Here is a 17,994-nt window from a genome sequence, read left to right on the forward strand (position 1 = left end):
TTTACACAACTTTCTGCTCGAGTGAGGAAAGAGTGGATGGTGAGATCGACAGGTGGATCGGTGCGGCGTCTTCAGCAATGCGGACGCTGTATCGATCCGTTGTGGTGAAGAAGGAGCTGAGTCGGAAGGCAAAGCTCTCAATTTACCGGTCGATCTACGTTCCCATCCTCACCTATGGTCATGAGCTTTGGTTTATGACCGAAAGGACAAGATCACGGGTACAAGCGGCCGAAATGAGTTTCCTCCGCCGGGTGGCGGGTTTCTCCCTTAGAGATAGGGTGAGAAGCTCTGCCATCCGGGGGGAGCTCAAAGTAAAGCCGCTGCTCCTCCACATGGAGAGGAGCCAGATGAGGTGGTTCGGGCATCTGGTCAGGATGCCACCCGAACACCTCCTTTAGAGGTGTTTGGGGCACGTCCGACCGGTAGGAGGCCACGGGGAAGACCCAGGACACGTTGAATAGACTATGCCTCCCGGCTGGCCTGGGAACGCCTCGGGAGCTGGACGAAGTGGCTGGGGAGAGGAAAGTCAGGGCTTCCCTGCTTAGGCTGCTGCCCCCGCGACCCGACCTCGGATAAGCAGAAGAAGATGGATGGATGAGTAACTTCTGATTTATTTAGTAGTTATCTTTAATGGTTCTTGGACTACAATTGTAGTTTGTGTGTGTGTGTGTGTGTTTGTGTGTTGTGTGTGTGTGTGTGTGTGTGTGTTAGAGATGCGCGGTTTGCGGGCACAACCGCGGAGTCCGCGGATTATCCGCGGATCGGGCGGATGAAATTAAAAAAAATTAGATTTTATCCGCGGGTCGGGTCGGGCGGTTAAAATAAAAAAAATTAGATTTTAAATAGATTCAGGCGGGTGGCAGTTAAACCAATTCGGAAATATATATACATAGTTAAATGTTGTTACCCACATACGAAAAACGGGCAGGCACCTGCAGCATATGCCACAACAGAAGAAAAAAAAAAAAAGAGATGGACACTTTTACGGAGCGGAGAAGGGACGCCTCGCCGGGGTCCGGGACCGAGGCCCCTTCCCCCGAGATGGCCCCACCGGGAGCCGTAGCTGAGGCGATCCGCGAGAAGGGCCCGACGCACGTCCAGGGTCACCACCGCGCCCACCGCACCGACACCCCGCCTCGTCCGCCTTCGCCGCGGCCGGCGTCACGCGCAGCAGGTAAGCAGCTTACCTGCCCGCCACCCCCGTGGCCGGGGGCTCGTAACATGGGTCGCTCCGCCCGCGCAGCTTACCTGCCCGCCACACCGCGCGTAACAGGGGTCACTCCGCGCGCAGTGCGCTCACGAAAGGGGTGGGGCTCACCCTGGTTGATATAGCGCTTGGAGGTGCGCTCAGCGCGGCTCCCATATGATTGCGCACTGGTGTGCGTCTGGGTCGTGACAGCGTGGCACGCGAATGTCTGTGCTGCATTGGAACAGTCTCCTTTCTTTAACAGGCAAAAGCTTTATAACCTCACTAATGCCTTGCATCGTCTATATTAGATATATAACAACGGGCGGATGCGGGCGGGTGCGGTTCTGATCAAATGTTAGGTCGGGTGGATGGCGGATGGTTGACGACTTTCTGATGCGGTTGCGGATGAAATAATTGCCTATCCGCGCATCTCTAGTGTGTGTGCGTGTGTGTGTGTAAAACAATTGACTTCAACATGTTTTGTGTAGTTAGAAGTAGAATTGCTGTCAGTTGAAAAGTGACACAGATGATGATATAAATGTTCTTTTTACTAGTTGGAAAGAAATGATTGAAGATGTGTTTGCTGCCTTGTCTGACGTCATGTGACTTTTTACACTCAGTACGTTTCTATGCACTAAATGAGTGCCATTTGTCCGATAATTCACTTTCTTCTATTTTCTTCCAGCTGCATGTGAAGTTGTAGTTTCTTATGTGTGATGTGAGTGATGGCCATACGCAGTGTGCCTCTCCTACACTAGGGGGCGACTGTGCTCATTTCATCTTGTTCAGCTATGTTACATGTTAATACGGTAGAAGAAGATCATGCTGCGTGCTAATAAACTAGTAACTTTAAAGCTAACAGATAAGTACAACTTTGCACTGCTTTTTGATGTTGTTGGTAATGTTTGAATGTGTTGAAATGACACTTGTGGTTATTAGGATCATCACAGACATACAAAAAGATGGGTTTTGAAGTCAAGTGTTTGAGGAGGTTTGTTATGTCAAAATGTGCTGCTGTCATGTCACATAATGAAAGGGTCTTCTTTGGGAACATTCTAAACAAGTAAGTAGCTCTATTTTGTCTTATACTTTAAAAATACTGACATGTTCCAGCTTCTATATCTGTACTTTGTGCTTGTTTGGCGTATGTAAACAGTCTCACCCCACCGGCTTGTTCAAATAGTCACGTGACTGCCAGGTTCAGTTTGATTGGTGAAACGGAATCAAACGTCACTCATGCTTACGTTGGATTGGCTAAACAGAGTCATGTGACGGAGTCTGCCGGAAGCCTTAATTAATGGATTATAAATAATTGTGATGTAAATAGTAGCGTTTCTTCGTCACAAAAATACTCAAGTAAAAGTCAAAAGTATGTTACATTAAAACTACTGGGACAAGTACAATGTATGTACTCCTGGTCTCCTGCTGGCCCTACTATGGACTGGACTCTCTCACTATTATGTTAGATCCACTATGGACTGGACTCTAACACTATTATGTTAGATCCACTATGGACTGGACTCTAACACTATTATGTTAGATCCACTATGGACTGGACTCTCACAATATTATGTTAGATCCACTATGGACTGGACTCTAACACTATTATGTTAGATCCACTATGGACTGGACTCTAACACTATTATGTTAGATCCACTATGGACTGGACTCTCACTATTATGGTAGATCCACTATGGACTTGACTCTCACTATTATGTTAGATCTACTATGGACTGGACTCTCTCACTATTATGTTAGATCCACTATGGACTGGACTCTCTCACTATTATGTTAGATCCACTATGGACTGGACTCTCTCACTATTATGTTAGATCCACTATGGACTGGACTCTCTCACTATTATGTTAGATCCACTATGGACTGGACTCTCACTATTATGTTAGCGCCACTATGGACTGGACTATCACACTATTATGTTAGATCCACTATGGACTGGACTCTCACACTATTATGTTAGATCCACTATGGACTGGACTCTCTCACTATTATGTTAGATCCACTATGGACTGGACTCTCACACTATTATGTTAGATCCACTATGGACTGGACTCTCACTATTATGTTAGATCCACTATGGACTGGACTCTCACACTATTATGTTAGATCCACTATGGACTGGACTCTCACTATTATATTAAATCCACTATGGACTGGACTCTCACTATTATATTAGATCCACTATGGACTGGACTCTCACACTATTATGTTAGATCCACTATGGACTGGACTCTCACATTATTATGTTAGATCCACTATGGACTGGACTCTCACACTATTATGTTAGATCCACTATGGACTGGACTCTCACACTATTATGTTAGATCCACTACGGACTGGACTCTCACACTATTATGTTAGATCCACTACGGACTGGACTCTCACACTATTATGTTCGATCCACTATGGACTGGACTCTCACACTATTATATTAGATCCACTACGGAATGGACTCTCACTATTATGTTAGATCCACTATGGACAGGACTCTTACACTATTATGTTAGATCCACTATGGACTGGACTCTCACAATATTATGTTAGATCTACTATGGACTGGACTCTCACTATTATGTTAGATCCACTATGGACTGGACTCTCACACTATTATGTTAGATCCACTATGGACTGGACTCTCACACTATTATGTTAGATCCACTACGGACTGGACTCCCACTATTATGTTAGATCCACTATGGACTGGACTCTCACTATTATGTTAGATCCACTATGGACTGGACTCTCACTATTATGTTAGATCCACTATGGACTGGACTCTCACACTATTATGTTAGATCCACTATGGACTGGATTCTCACTATTATGTTAGATCCACTACGGACTGGACTCTCACACTATTATGTTAGATCCACCATGGACTGGACTCTCACACTATTATGTTAGATCCACTATGGACTGGACTCTCACACTATTATGCTAGATCCACTATGGACTGGACTCTCACACTATAATGTTAGATCTACTACGGACTGGACTCTCACACTATTATGTTAGATCCACTATGGACTGGACTCTCACACTATTATGTTAGATCCACTATAGACTGGACTCTCACTATTATGTTAGATCCACTATGGACTGGACTCTCACACTATTATGTCAGATCCACTATAGACTGGACTCTCACACTATTATGTTAGATCCACTATGGACTGGACTCTCACTATTATGTTAGATCCACTATGGACTTGACTCTCACTATTATGTTAGATCCACTATGGACTGGACTCTCACTATTATGGTAGATCCACTATGGACTTGACTCTCACTATTATGTTAGATCTACTATGGACTGGACTCTCACACTATTATGTTAGATCCACTATAGACTGGACTCTCACTATTATGTTAGATCCACTATGGACTGGACTCTCACTATTATGTTAGATCCACTATGGACTGGACTCTCACTATTATGTTAGAACCACTATGGACTGGACTCACACTATTATGTTAGATCCACTATAGACTGGACTCTCACTATTATGTTAGATCCACTATGGACTGGACTCTCACTATTATGTTAGATCCACTATGGACTGGACTCACACTACTTTGTTAGATCCACTATGGACTGGACTCTCACTATTATGTTAGATCCACTATGGACTAGACTGTCACAATATTAACTAGATCCACTCGACGTCCATTGCACCAGTCGCCCAGGGGTGAGGGGTCCCCATATCTGCAGTCCCCTCCAAGGTTTCTCATTGTCATCCCATTGGGTTGAGGTTTTCCTTGCCCTGATGTGGGATCTGAGCCCAGGATGTCGTTGTGGCTTGTGCAGCCCTTTGAGACACTCGTGATTTAGGGCTATATAAGTAAACATTGATTGATTGCCATTTAAGTGCAAGATGGAGGCAATATTACCTTTCGAAGAGACTTTCCACAGCAGGCAGACAAAGCAAACGCCAACAATGATCAACACAAGTGTGCTTTTAATCATGACAGTCCGCCGTGGATAATCTACACACAAAAAAAGAGCGATTATTAGTTGAAAACAAATGTAAATAAATGTCCTCTATATAATCTACAATGCATAAATACTCATTAATGGCAACAGCTATCATTTTTAACTTGTAAAATGAATAGGAGTGCATGATAAAGTCCAAATGAAAACATGGCTCTCACATGGTCATTTAATAATAGGCATAATGTACAACAGAACCAATGTTGTTATACAGGTAAAAGCCAGTAAATTTGAATATTTTGAAAAACTTGATTTATTTCAGTAATTGCATTCAAAAGGTGTAACTTGTACATTATATTTATTCATTGCACACAGACTGATGCATTCTAATGTTTATTTCATTTAATTTTGATGATTTGAAGTGGCAACAAATGAAAATCCAAAATTCCGTGTGTCACAAAATTAGAATATTACTTAAGGCTAATACAAAAAAGGGATTTTTAGAAATGTTGGCCAACTGAAAAGTATGAAAATGAAAAATATGAGCATGTACAATACTCAATACTTGGTTGGAGCTCCTTTTGCCTCAATTACTGCGTTAATGCGGCGTGGCATGGAGTCGATGAGTTTCTGGCACTGCTCAGGTGTTATGAGAGCCCAGGTTGCTCTGATAGTGGCCTTCAACTCTTCTGCGTTTTTGGGTCTGGCATTCTGCATCTTCCTTTTCACAATACCCCACAGATTTTCTATGGGGCTAAGGTCAGGGGAGTTGGCGGGCCAATTTAGAACAGAAATACCATGGTCCGTAAACCAGGCACGGGTAGATTTTGCGCTGTGTGCAGGCGCCAAGTCCTGTTGGAACTTGAAATCTCCATCTCCATAGAGCAGGTCAGCAGCAGGAAGCATGAAGTGCTCTAAAACTTGCTGGTAGACGGCTGCGTTGACCCTGGATCTCAGGAAACAGAGTGGACTGACACCAGCAGATGACATGGCACCCCAAACCATCACTGATGTTGGAAACTTTACACTAGACCTCAGGCAACGTGGATCCTGTGCCTCTCCTGTCTTCCTCCAGACTCTGGGACCTCGATTTCCAAAGGAAATGCAAAATTTGCATGGTTGGGTGATGGTTTGGGGTGCCATGTCATCTGCTGGTGTCGGTCCACTCTGTTTCCTGAGATCCAGGGCCAACGCAGCCGTCTACCAGCAAGTTTTAGAGCACTTCATGCTTCCTGCTGCTGACCTGCTCTATGGAGATGGAGATTTCAAGTTCCAACAGGACTTGGCGCCTGCACACAGCGCAAAATCTACCCGTGCCTGGTTTACGGACCATGGTATTTCTGTTCTAAATTGGCCCGCCAACTCCCCTGACCTTAGCCCCATAGAAAATCTGTGGGGTATTGTGAAAAGGAAGATGCAGAATGCCAGACCCAAAAACGCAGAAGAGTTGAAGGCCACTATCAGAGCAACCTGGGCTCTCATAACACCTGAGCAGTGCCAGAAACGCATCGACTCCATTCCACGCCGCATTAACGCAGTAATTGAGGCAAAAGGAGCTCCAACCAAGTATTGAGTATTGTACATGCTCATATTTTTCATTTTCATACTTTTCAGTTGGCCAACATTTCTAAAAATCCCTTTTTTGTATTAGCCTTAAGTAATATTCTAATTTTGTGACACACGGAATTTTGGATTTTCATTTGTTGCCACTTCAAATCATCAAAATTAAATGAAATAAACATTTGAATGCATCAGTCTGTGTGCAATGAATAAATATAATGTACAAGTTACACCTTTTGAATGCAATTACTGAAATAAATCAAGTTTTTCAAAATATTCTAATTTACTGGCTTTTACCTGTAATGGCAAGGTGCAAACTGCTGAAGGAATAACTGCTACACTGCAAAAACTGAAATCTAAGTAAGATGAAATATGTCAAATAAGGGTGATATTTGCATATTTTCTGTGTGATAAGATAATTCTTCTCAGTAAGCAGATTTTATGTTAAAGTGTTTTACTTGTTTTAAGTGTTTTGGTCCTAAATGATCTCAGTAAGATATTACAGCTTGTTGCAGAGATTTGATGACCTATATTGAGTAAAACATGCTTGAAACTAGAATATCAAGTGTTGTAAAGCCGTGTCATCAACACTCACAAGTAGAGATGTCCGATAATGGCTTTTTTGTCGATATCCGGTATTCCGATATTGTCCAACTCTTAATTACCGATTCCGATATCAACTGATACCGATATATACAGGTGTGGAATTAACACATTACAGTGTTTCCCACACATTCATTTATTTGTGGCGGCCCGCCACGAAAGAATTACGTCCGCCACAAATGGATTTTTCGGCTTTTGACTCGCTCGACCGCTCATAAAAGCAATGGGACTGTCTGTGAATGTTGCTTGTAGTTACAACTCCGGTGCAGTAGGTGGCGGTAGCCTACTATGCATTGTAACTCCGCCAATAGCACTTAATTCACCTGGTGGGCCAGAAGAAGAAGAAGAGGGACGGACGGACGGGATCAAAATACGAGGGTAATATAAGTTATAAGTAGATAGGTTATAGCTGCATCGCTCGCGGCACGTCATATATTTAACGTTAATCCGCGATTTCACCGAACGTTTCACTGACGGTTAGCAGCCTGACGCTGCTTCATTAACACCGCCGCTGTTTGATTCGGGTGCCGGGCAGACGCACGTAGTAACAGTCACGTGTTTTCATACCGACGAGCTAACGTGTCCAGGTTATAACCCTGTTGTCAATAAACACACGTGGACTGAAGCAAAATTGTCCACTGTCCACTGCAGCATGTGAATGCAATGAAAAGAATAAAATCTGAGCCAACCAGCTGTTAAAATGTTGTCCAGGTTAATGTTTTGGCCATTAAAGGCCCTTCATTTCAAGATTTCAACTGTGATCGGGCTTTAAACACCTGTTCAGATGGGTGTAACTGCTACTGGTCAAATAATGTGAAATAGCATTTAATTTGACATGTATGCAATGCCATTTAAATGTAATTATTAATAATAATAATAATAAATACTGTGTAGTGTTGTAAATAGTCAACGGGAAGAATTTTAGTAAGATATAAGCCATGAGCACTACACAGCCAGAAAAAAACCTAGGCAGGACAAGTAAAAATATTGGGGCAAGTAGATTTGAGAAGTCGGGCAAGTAGAAAAAAACCTTAACGTTGAACCCTGCATGTGTTGAGCTGCTGCCGCTTAAGGTTAGACGGCACTGTACTTAGAGCGCTTCTGCTCGTTAGTAATAAATTCTAATGTTGGATGTTCACTCCTTCACACAGATGAGTATAGAAAAATATTTTCAACGGCCGAAAAGGGCTCGACTTGGAGAGGAGGTAGGCCTACAGTCCGTACCACAGGTGTGACCTGTTCAGCAGCAGCAGGAGGAGGAGGAGGAGGAGGAGGAGGTTGACTGACTGTGGCAGGACACCTCTGCCTCTGTTTCACTTCATGTTGCTGGTAAATAATATGGTTGTAGTAGTAGGCTAAAGTTAAATTATTTAGTATTCACTAATTAAAGGGGCAGAGCTTTAAGAGACATTTTAGCTTTTATATTTTATAAGATATATTTTTTGTAAGAACCACAATTAATAAATATATTTCAGTGAATCACTAATTGTTCAAATCTGTATATAAATATGTACATAAAATGTTGTAATTATATTCCAACTCCGCGTTCTTCTTGGTCATCGCCGCTGCCGCCGCCACCCCCCGACCACACCACCACAAATAGATGCCTGTCCTGTGGGAAACACTGCATTATTAGGCCTAATTTTGTTGTGATGCCCCGCTGGATGCATTAAACAATGTAACAAGGTTTTCCAAAATAAATCAACTCAAGTTATGGAAAAAAAATGCCAACATGGCACTGCCATATTTATTATTGAAGTTACAAAGTCCATTTTTTTTTTTTTAACATGCCTCAAAACAGCAGCTTGGAATTTGGGACATGCTCTCCCTGAGAGAGCATCAGGAGGTTGAGGTGGGCAGGGTTGAAGGGGTGGGGGTAGCAAGGGGTGTATATTGTAGCGTCCCGGAAGAGTTAGTGCTGCAAGGGGTTCTGGGTATTTGTTCTGTTGTGTTACGGTGCGGATGTTCTCCCGAAATGTGTTTGTCATTCTTTTTTTGGTGTGGGTTCACAGTGTGGCGCATATTTGTAACAGTGTTAAAGTTGTTGGGGCGGTACAGCTCGGTTGGTAGAGCGGCCGTGCCAGCAACTTGAGAGTTGCAGGTTCGATCCCCACTTCCGCCCTCCTAGTCACTACCGTTATGTCCTTGGGCAAGACACTTTACCCACCTGCTCCCAGTGCCACCCACACTGCTTTAAATGTAACTTAGATATTGGGTTTCACTATGTAAAAGCGCTTTGAGTCACTAGAGAAAAGCGCTATATAAATATAATTCACTTCACTTCACTTCACTTGTTTATACGGCCACCCTCAGTGTGACCTGTATGGCTGTTGACCAAGTATGCATTGTCTGGGTGGAAATCGGGTGAAATTCGGGAGAATGGTTGCCCCGGGAGATTTTCGGGAGGGGCACTGAAATAAAGTTAAAGTTAAGTTAAAGTACCAATGATTGTCACACACACACTAGGTGTGGCGAGATTATTCTCTGCATTTGACCCATCACCCTTGATCACCCCCTGGGAGGTGAGGGGAGCAGTGGGCAGCAGCGGTGGCCGCCGCCCGGGAATCATTTTTGGTGATTTAACCCCCAATTCCAACCCTTGATGCTGAGTGCCAAGCAGGGAGGTAATGGGTCCCATTTTTATAGTCTTTGGTATGACTCGGCCGGGGTTTGAACTCACAACCTACCGATCTCAGGGCGGACACTCTAACCACTAGGCCACTGAGTAGTCTTGCCTAAGGACATAACGGCAGTGACAAGGATGGCGGAAGCGGGGATCGAACCTGCAACCCTCAAATTGCTGGCACGGCCACTCTACCAACCGAGCTATACCACCCTAACAACTTTAACACTGTTACAAATATGCGCCACACTGTGAACCCACACCAAACAAGAATGACAAACACATTTGTCATTTTTCAACCGAGCTATACCAGTGACGTGCAGTCACTAGAGGCAGGTGAGGCCATCATGGAAAGAAAGAAAAATGAAATGAAATAAAATTAATTAAATTGTTATATGTATCCAGTGATTATACTATAGAGTTATTTTCCATTTAACTTCACCAGTTTTAGATTATTTTTTATTCAAAATGGCTGAATTTTCACATTTGCCGTTCAAATACTGAGTTGAGGCACGTCACTCAGTGCCTCAACATGGATTCCGGACTCGGCTAACTGCTGGCCTGCTGTGCAGTGAGACTGTATTGCTATATGAACTATATTATACATTTCCATAGTTTAGTTAGCTGAGGTATATAATGTACAGTGTATTTTGTCAACAACTGTATGTGTGTAAAGTATTTCTTGTGCTGAGCGATCATAAAACGGCTGCAAAAGACGCACTGGCTGAGGCTCCAGTAATCCCGCCTCCTGCACCCCCGCCGTAGAATTGTTATATCAACTAAAGCCCACACTTAAACTTTCCACGTGCAAGATTGGATCTATTTAAAAAAGTTATTTCATAAGAAGCCAAAAAGTGCAAAGACAATAATGTTCGTGTTGGAGGAGTTGTGAATGACTGCAGGGCCACAACATTAGGTACACCTGCAGACTGCAGGTGTATCTAATTCACAACTCCTCCAACACGAACATTATTGTTTTTGCACTTTTTGGCTTCTTATTAAATAACTTTTGTAACCTATTTTCATGGGCTTTCCTCTCTGTGATGTTAAGTTCCTGTTATGCGCTGTTATACAGTATATGCCTTGAGCTCTTATTTTGAAGGCGCTAAGAGCGGAAGTGATGACACAGTGGAGCGGAGGTTTTTGAAAGAAGGTAAATAAAGTGGTCCTCGTGTAAACTGGAGCCTCCGTGTTTGTTATTTTGTAGTTTCATACAGTATAGGCGACATTTATAAACCCTCGGTTACACTTTTTTAAATAGATTCAATCTTGCACGTGGAAAGTTGAAGTGAGGGCTTTAGTTGTGGACTTCATTTATAAGTAAAGGTAAGACCATAATAACGTTTTTTTGTGTGCTACAGTTTGTATGTGTAAAGTTAAAGTTAAGTTAAAGTACCAATGATTGTCACACACACACTAGGTGTAATGAAATTTGTCGCCTGCATTTGACCCATCCCCTTGTTCACCCCCTGGGAGGTGAGGGGAGCAGTGGGCAGCAGCGGCGCCGCGCCCGGGAATCATTTTTGGTGATTTAACCCCCAATTCCAAGCCTTGATGCTGAGTGCCAAGCAGGGAAGAATGCTGGTATGAGCTTTTAAACATAACCCGTTAACTGCTGCCAATCAAATGGTGAATAAGATACTCTTTAGGGTTCATATGTTTGTAAATCTGACTGTGATGAAGTCAGTGCCTCACCAGCCATCAACCTCACCGCACGTCACTGAGCTATACCATACCAAGGATGAAAAGAAAAATCATGATGCCGAGCACATGTCATTATGTCAAGATAATGGCACTAGCATTTACTTCATTTAAGAATATTTTTCAACATATTGAGCAAAAAGGTCTCTTTTTTTTTTCAACCAAGAAAAGTGCACTTGTTATTAGTGAGAATATACTTATTTTAAGGTATTTTGGGGTTCATTGAGGTTAGCTAATTAGGGCCCGCATGGCCCATTTTTGGGAGTCCTTATGCAATGGGACATAAGGACCTATTGAATTTGTAAGGTTTTATTCCTTATTCTTTATTCTTCCGCCGCCACATAAAACTGTAATTTGACCCACTTAACATGCTTCAAAACTCACCATATTTGACCCATACATCAAGACCTTCGAAAATTGCCTTTTTTAAAAAAAAACCGAACCACAAAACTCAAAATTGCGCTCTAGCACCCCTAGGAAAAAAATAAAACTAGACTGCCTGTAACTCCCACTAGGAAGGTTGGAGAGACATGAAACAAAAACCTCTATGTAGGTCTGACTTAGACCTACATTTCATAATAGTACATTGTTGGGCTAAAATTAACAGGAAGTTGGCAATTCCCCCTTCAAGACAAAAAAGTACTAAAAACAGTCACTTTTGCCTCTTGGAGCTGTAATTTGACCCCCTTAACACGCTTCAAAACTCACCAAACTGAACGCACACATCATGACTGTCAAAAATTGCGATCTTATAAAAAAACCTAACCCCAAATCTCAAAATTGCGCTCTAGCGCAATTTTGAATAAAACGCAGAAAAAACTGCTCCTCGGAAGAACAAAATGACAAAACTGCCTGTAACTCCCACTGGGAAGGTCGGAGAGACATGAAACAAAAACCTCTATAGGTCTAACTTAGACCTACATTTCATAAATTGACAACCCCCAGCAAAAATCAACAGGAAGTTTGCTATTCCCCCTTCAAAACAAAATTTTTTGTAAAAACCGGTCACCTTTCTTCAAACATTATCTCCTCTGAGCGCGTTTGTTGTTTCGGCTTCAAACTAACACAGGAGAGAGATTGAACCCTTCTGATTAAAAGTTGGCGAAAGAGTTTTGATACCTGCTCCGGTTTTGATTTTATGACCCTTCATAGAACCTCTGCGCTGATGCTGCTGTTTTTTCAAGATGGCTGCTTAAGACAAAAGTATTGGGACACTTGGGACTACAACTTGACAAAAGTATTGGGACACTTAGGACTACCACTGCACAAAAGTATTGGGACACTTACACTGGACACAAGTATTGGGACACTTGGGACTACAACTTGACAAAAGTATTGGGACACTTATGACTACCACTGGACAAAAGTATTGGGACACTTATGACCAAAACTGGACAAAAGTATTGGGACACTTACACTGGACAAAAGTATTGGGACACTTAGGACTACCACTGGACAAAAGTATTGGGACACTTATGACCAAAACTGGACAAAAGTATTGGGACACTTACACTGGACAAAAGTATTGGGACACTTACACTGGACAAAAGTATTGGGACACTTAGGACTACCACTGGACAAAAGTATTGGGACACTTATGACCAAAACTGGACAAAAGTATTGGGACACTTACACTGGACAAAAGTATTGGGACACTTAGGACTACAACTTGACAAAAGTATTAGGACACTTAGGACTACCACTGCACAAAAGTATTGGGACACTTACACTGGACACAAGTATTGGGACACTTGGGACTACAACTTGACAAAAGTATTGGGACACTTAGGACTACCACTGCACAAAAGTATTGGGACACTTACACTGGACACAAGTATTGGGACACTTGGGACTACAACTTGACAAAAGTATTGGGACACTTATGACTACCACTGGACAAAAGTATTGGGACACTTATGACCAAAACTGGACAAAAGTATTGGGACACTTACACTGGACAAAAGTATTGGGACACTTAGGACTACCACTGGACAAAAGTATTGGGACACTTATGACCAAAACTGGACAAAAGTATTGGGACACTTACACTGGACAAAAGTATTGGGACACTTAGGACTACAACTTGACAAAAGTATTAGGACACTTAGGACTACCACTGCACAAAAGTATTGGGACACTTACACTGGACACAAGTATTGGGACACTTGGGACTACAACTTGACAAAAGTATTGGGACACTTATGACTACCACTGGACAAAAGTATTGGGACACTTATGACCAAAACTGGACAAAAGTATTGGGACACTTACACTGGACAAAAGTATTGGGACACTTATGACTACCACTGGACAAAAGTATTGGGACACTTATGACCAAAACTGGACAAAAGTATTGGGACACTTACACTGGACAAAAGTATTGGGACACTTATGACTACCACTGGACAAAAGTATTGGGACACTTATGACCAAAACTGGACAAAAGTATTGGGACACTTACACTGGACAAAAGTATTGGGACACTTAGGACTACAACTTGACAAAAGTATTAGGACACTTAGGACTACCACTGCACAAAAGTATTGGGACACTTACACTGGACACAAGTATTGGGACACTTGGGACTACAACTTGACAAAAGTATTGGGACACTTAGGACTACCACTGCACAAAAGTATTGGGACACTTACACTGGACACAAGTATTGGGACACTTGGGACTACAACTTGACAAAAGTATTGGGACACTTATGACTACCACTGGACAAAAGTATTGGGACACTTATGACCAAAACTGGACAAAAGTATTAGGACACTTACCCTGGACAAAAGTATTGGGACACTTAGGACTACCACTGGACAAAAGTATTGGGACACTTATGACCAAAACTGGACAAAAGTATTGGGACACTTACACTGGACAAAAGTATTGGGACACTTAGGACTACAACTTGACAAAAGTATTAGGACACTTAGGACTACCACTGCACAAAAGTATTGGGACACTTACACTGGACACAAGTATTGGGACACTTGGGACTACAACTTGACAAAAGTATTGGGACACTTATGACTACCACTGGACAAAAGTATTGGGACACTTATGACCAAAACTGGACAAAAGTATTGGGACACTTACCCTGGACAAAAGTATTGGGACACTTAGGACTACCACTGGACAAAAGTATTGGGACACTTATGACCAAAACTGGACAAAAGTATTGGGACACTTACACTGGACAAAAGTATTGGGACACTTAGGACTACAACTTGACAAAAGTATTAGGACACTTAGGACTACCACTGCACAAAAGTATTGGGACACTTACACTGGACACAAGTATTGGGACACTTGGGACTACAACTTGACAAAAGTATTGGGACACTTATGACTACCACTGGACAAAAGTATTGGGACACTTATGACCAAAACTGGACAAAAGTATTGGGACACTTACACTGGACAAAAGTATTGGGACACTTATGACTACCACTGGACAAAAGTATTGGGACACATATGACCAAAACTGGACAAAAGTATTGGGACACTTACACTGGACAAAAGTATTGGGACACTTAGGACTACAACTTGACAAAAGTATTAGGACACTTAGGACTACCACTGCACAAAAGTATTGGGACACTTACACTGGACACAAGTATTGGGACACTTGGGACTACAACTTGACAAAAGTATTGGGACACTTATGACTACCACTGGACAAAAGTATTGGGACACTTATGACCAAAACTGGACAAAAGTATTGGGACACTTACACTGGACAAAAGTATTGGGACACTTATGACTACCACTGGACAAAAGTATTGGGACACTTATGACCAAAACTGGACAAAAGTATTGGGACACTTACACTGGACAAAAGTATTGGGACACTTAGGACTACAACTTGACAAAAGTATTAGGACCCTTAGGACTACCACTGCACAAAAGTATTGGGACACTTACACTGGACACAAGTATTGGGACACTTGGGACTACAACTTGACAAAAGTATTGGGACACTTATGACTACCACTGGACAAAAGTATTGGGACACTTATGACCAAAACTGGACAAAAGTATTGGGACACTTACACTGGACAAAAGTATTGGGACACTTATGACTACCACTGGACAAAAGTATTGGGACACTTATGACCAAAACTGGACAAAAGTATTGGGACACTTACACTGGACAAAAGTATTGGGACACTTAGGACTACAACTTGACAAAAGTATTAGGACACTTAGGACTACCACTGCACAAAAGTATTGGGACACTTACACTGGACACAAGTATTGGGACACTTACGCCTAAACTTGACAAAGGTATTGGGACACTTAGGACTACCACTTGACAAAAGTATTGGGACACCTACACTGGAAAAAAAGTATTGGGACACTTAGGACTAGCACCTGCCAAATACGCGGTCCCGACCAACGCTGCTTGCAGCTTTAATTAGGGACCGCAATGTCCCTTTGGGACAGAGGACCCTATTGTAATTGTAAGGTTTTATTATTATTATTCCGCCGCCTCTTTGAGCTGTAATTTGACCCCCTTAACATGCTTCAAAACTCACCAAATTTGACACCCGCATCAGGACTGCCGAAAATTGCCATCTATTTAAAAAACAACAACTTTAAAACTCAAAATTGCGCTCTAGCGCCCCCTAGGAAAAAAACACAGACACAACTGCCTGTAACTTCCAGTACGAATGTCGTAGAGACATGAAACAAAAACCTCTATTTAGGTCTCACTTAGACCTAGATTTCATACATCAACTTTCTTCAGCAAAAATCAACAGGAAGTTTGGAAATCCCCCTTCAAAACAAAAGTTTTGTAAAAACAGTCACCTTTGCCTCTTTGAGCTGTAATTTGACCCCCTTAACATGCTTCAAAACTCACCAAACTGGACACACACATCAGGACTGGCGAAAATTGCGATCTAATAAAAAAAGCAAACCCCAAAACTCAAAATTGCACTCTAGCACCCCCTAGGAATAAAACACAGACAAAACTGCTCCTAGGAAGAAAACACAGACAAAACTGCCTGTAACTTCCAGTAGGAATGTCGTAGAGATATGAAACAAAAACCTCTATGTAGGTCTCACTTAGACCTACATTTCATAAATTAACAATCCCCATCAAAAATCAACAGGAAGCTCGCAATTCCCCCTTCAAAAAAAAGTTTTGTAAAAACCGGTCACCTTTTTTCAAACATTATCTCCTCTGAGCGCATTTGTCGTGTCGGCTTCAAACTAGCACAGGAGAGAGATTGAACCCTTCTGATTAAAAGTTGACGAAAGAGTTTTAATTACTGCTCCGGTTGGGATTTTATGTGCCGTTAAAGTCGGTCCCGTCCATTGCTGCTTGCAGCTTTAATTTTACTTGTTTTGGAAAGTCTTGACAAGCCAAATTTTCTTGTTCTATTGGCAGATAATTTTGCTTAGTTCAGATAAAATACCCCTCATTTTTGTATTTTTTTTTCTGGTTTTTGAACACTGACTTTTTGCAGTGTATGTCAGCATTAATAGCACTGATGAGTTCACTGGAAACAAAAGTATTCCAACGCCAGCCAATTTAAAGCGCATACATGATATCTAAATGCAGCTTCGACATTTTCTATATCAGGAGGTTGTCTTTGCACCTAATGAGGGACTGCAAACTGTCAGGTGTCAGTCACATGATAGCAAGAGATGACAGTACTTACACAAGCAGTGGTTGATAATCCTTTGCTCCGGACGGCAAGACTCCTTCTGGCATCTTATGAAAAATGGTGTTATCTTACAAAGAAAATAGGGAAAAGATGACAAATTTGGTGTCCGGTTCACGTGTTTTTTGAAGGAGACACAACTCACCGTTATCGTCAACTGGCACTTTAAGAGCTGCGACACACCCAAGGCAAACGTCGCATTCAGAGAAGTGTTGTTGGCCTATTTGGGAAATGAAATAATCATTTGAGGAAAAATGCAATCTACATTTTACAACTCTATACTGCTCTATGCAATATGTACAAAAGCCAAAAGCAGTGAAGTTGTCACGTTGTGTAAATGGTAAATAAAAAGAGAATACAATGATTTGCAAATCCTTTTCAACTTACCGTATTTTCCGCACTATAAGGCGCACCTAAAAACCACAAATGTTCTCAAAAGCTGACAGTGTGCCTTATAACCCGGTGCGCTTTATATATGGATAAATATTAAGATTCATTTTCATAAAGTTTCGGTCTCGCAACTTTGGTAAACAGCCGCCATCTTTTTTCCCGGTAGAACAGGAAGCGCTTCTTCTTCTACGCAAGCAACCGCCAAGGTAAGCACCCGCCCCCATAGAACAGGAAGCGCTTCTTCTTCTACTGTAAGCAACCACCCGCCCGCGTAGAAGAAGAAAAAGCGCGCGGATATTATCAT

General features: G+C 42.2%; 1 protein-coding gene across 1 annotated transcript in view; it reads right to left on the minus strand.

Moving 5' to 3' along the window:
* Positions 1–17,994, minus strand: part of LOC133612797 (interleukin-17 receptor A) — a 43,547-nt gene that overhangs the window by 2,508 nt on the left and 23,045 nt on the right. The window contains exons 6-8 of the mRNA XM_061970485.2: positions 17,446–17,520; positions 17,298–17,370; positions 5,099–5,194 (exon numbers count right to left, since the gene is read on the minus strand). Of these exons, the coding sequence (XP_061826469.2) occupies positions 5,099–5,194; positions 17,298–17,370; positions 17,446–17,520 (244 nt within the window). The remainder of the gene's footprint in view (positions 1–5,098; positions 5,195–17,297; positions 17,371–17,445; positions 17,521–17,994) is intronic.

This window comes from Nerophis lumbriciformis, linkage group LG10 (assembly GCF_033978685.3).
Source record: "Nerophis lumbriciformis linkage group LG10, RoL_Nlum_v2.1, whole genome shotgun sequence".
Lineage (NCBI taxonomy): Eukaryota > Metazoa > Chordata > Actinopteri > Syngnathiformes > Syngnathidae > Nerophis > Nerophis lumbriciformis.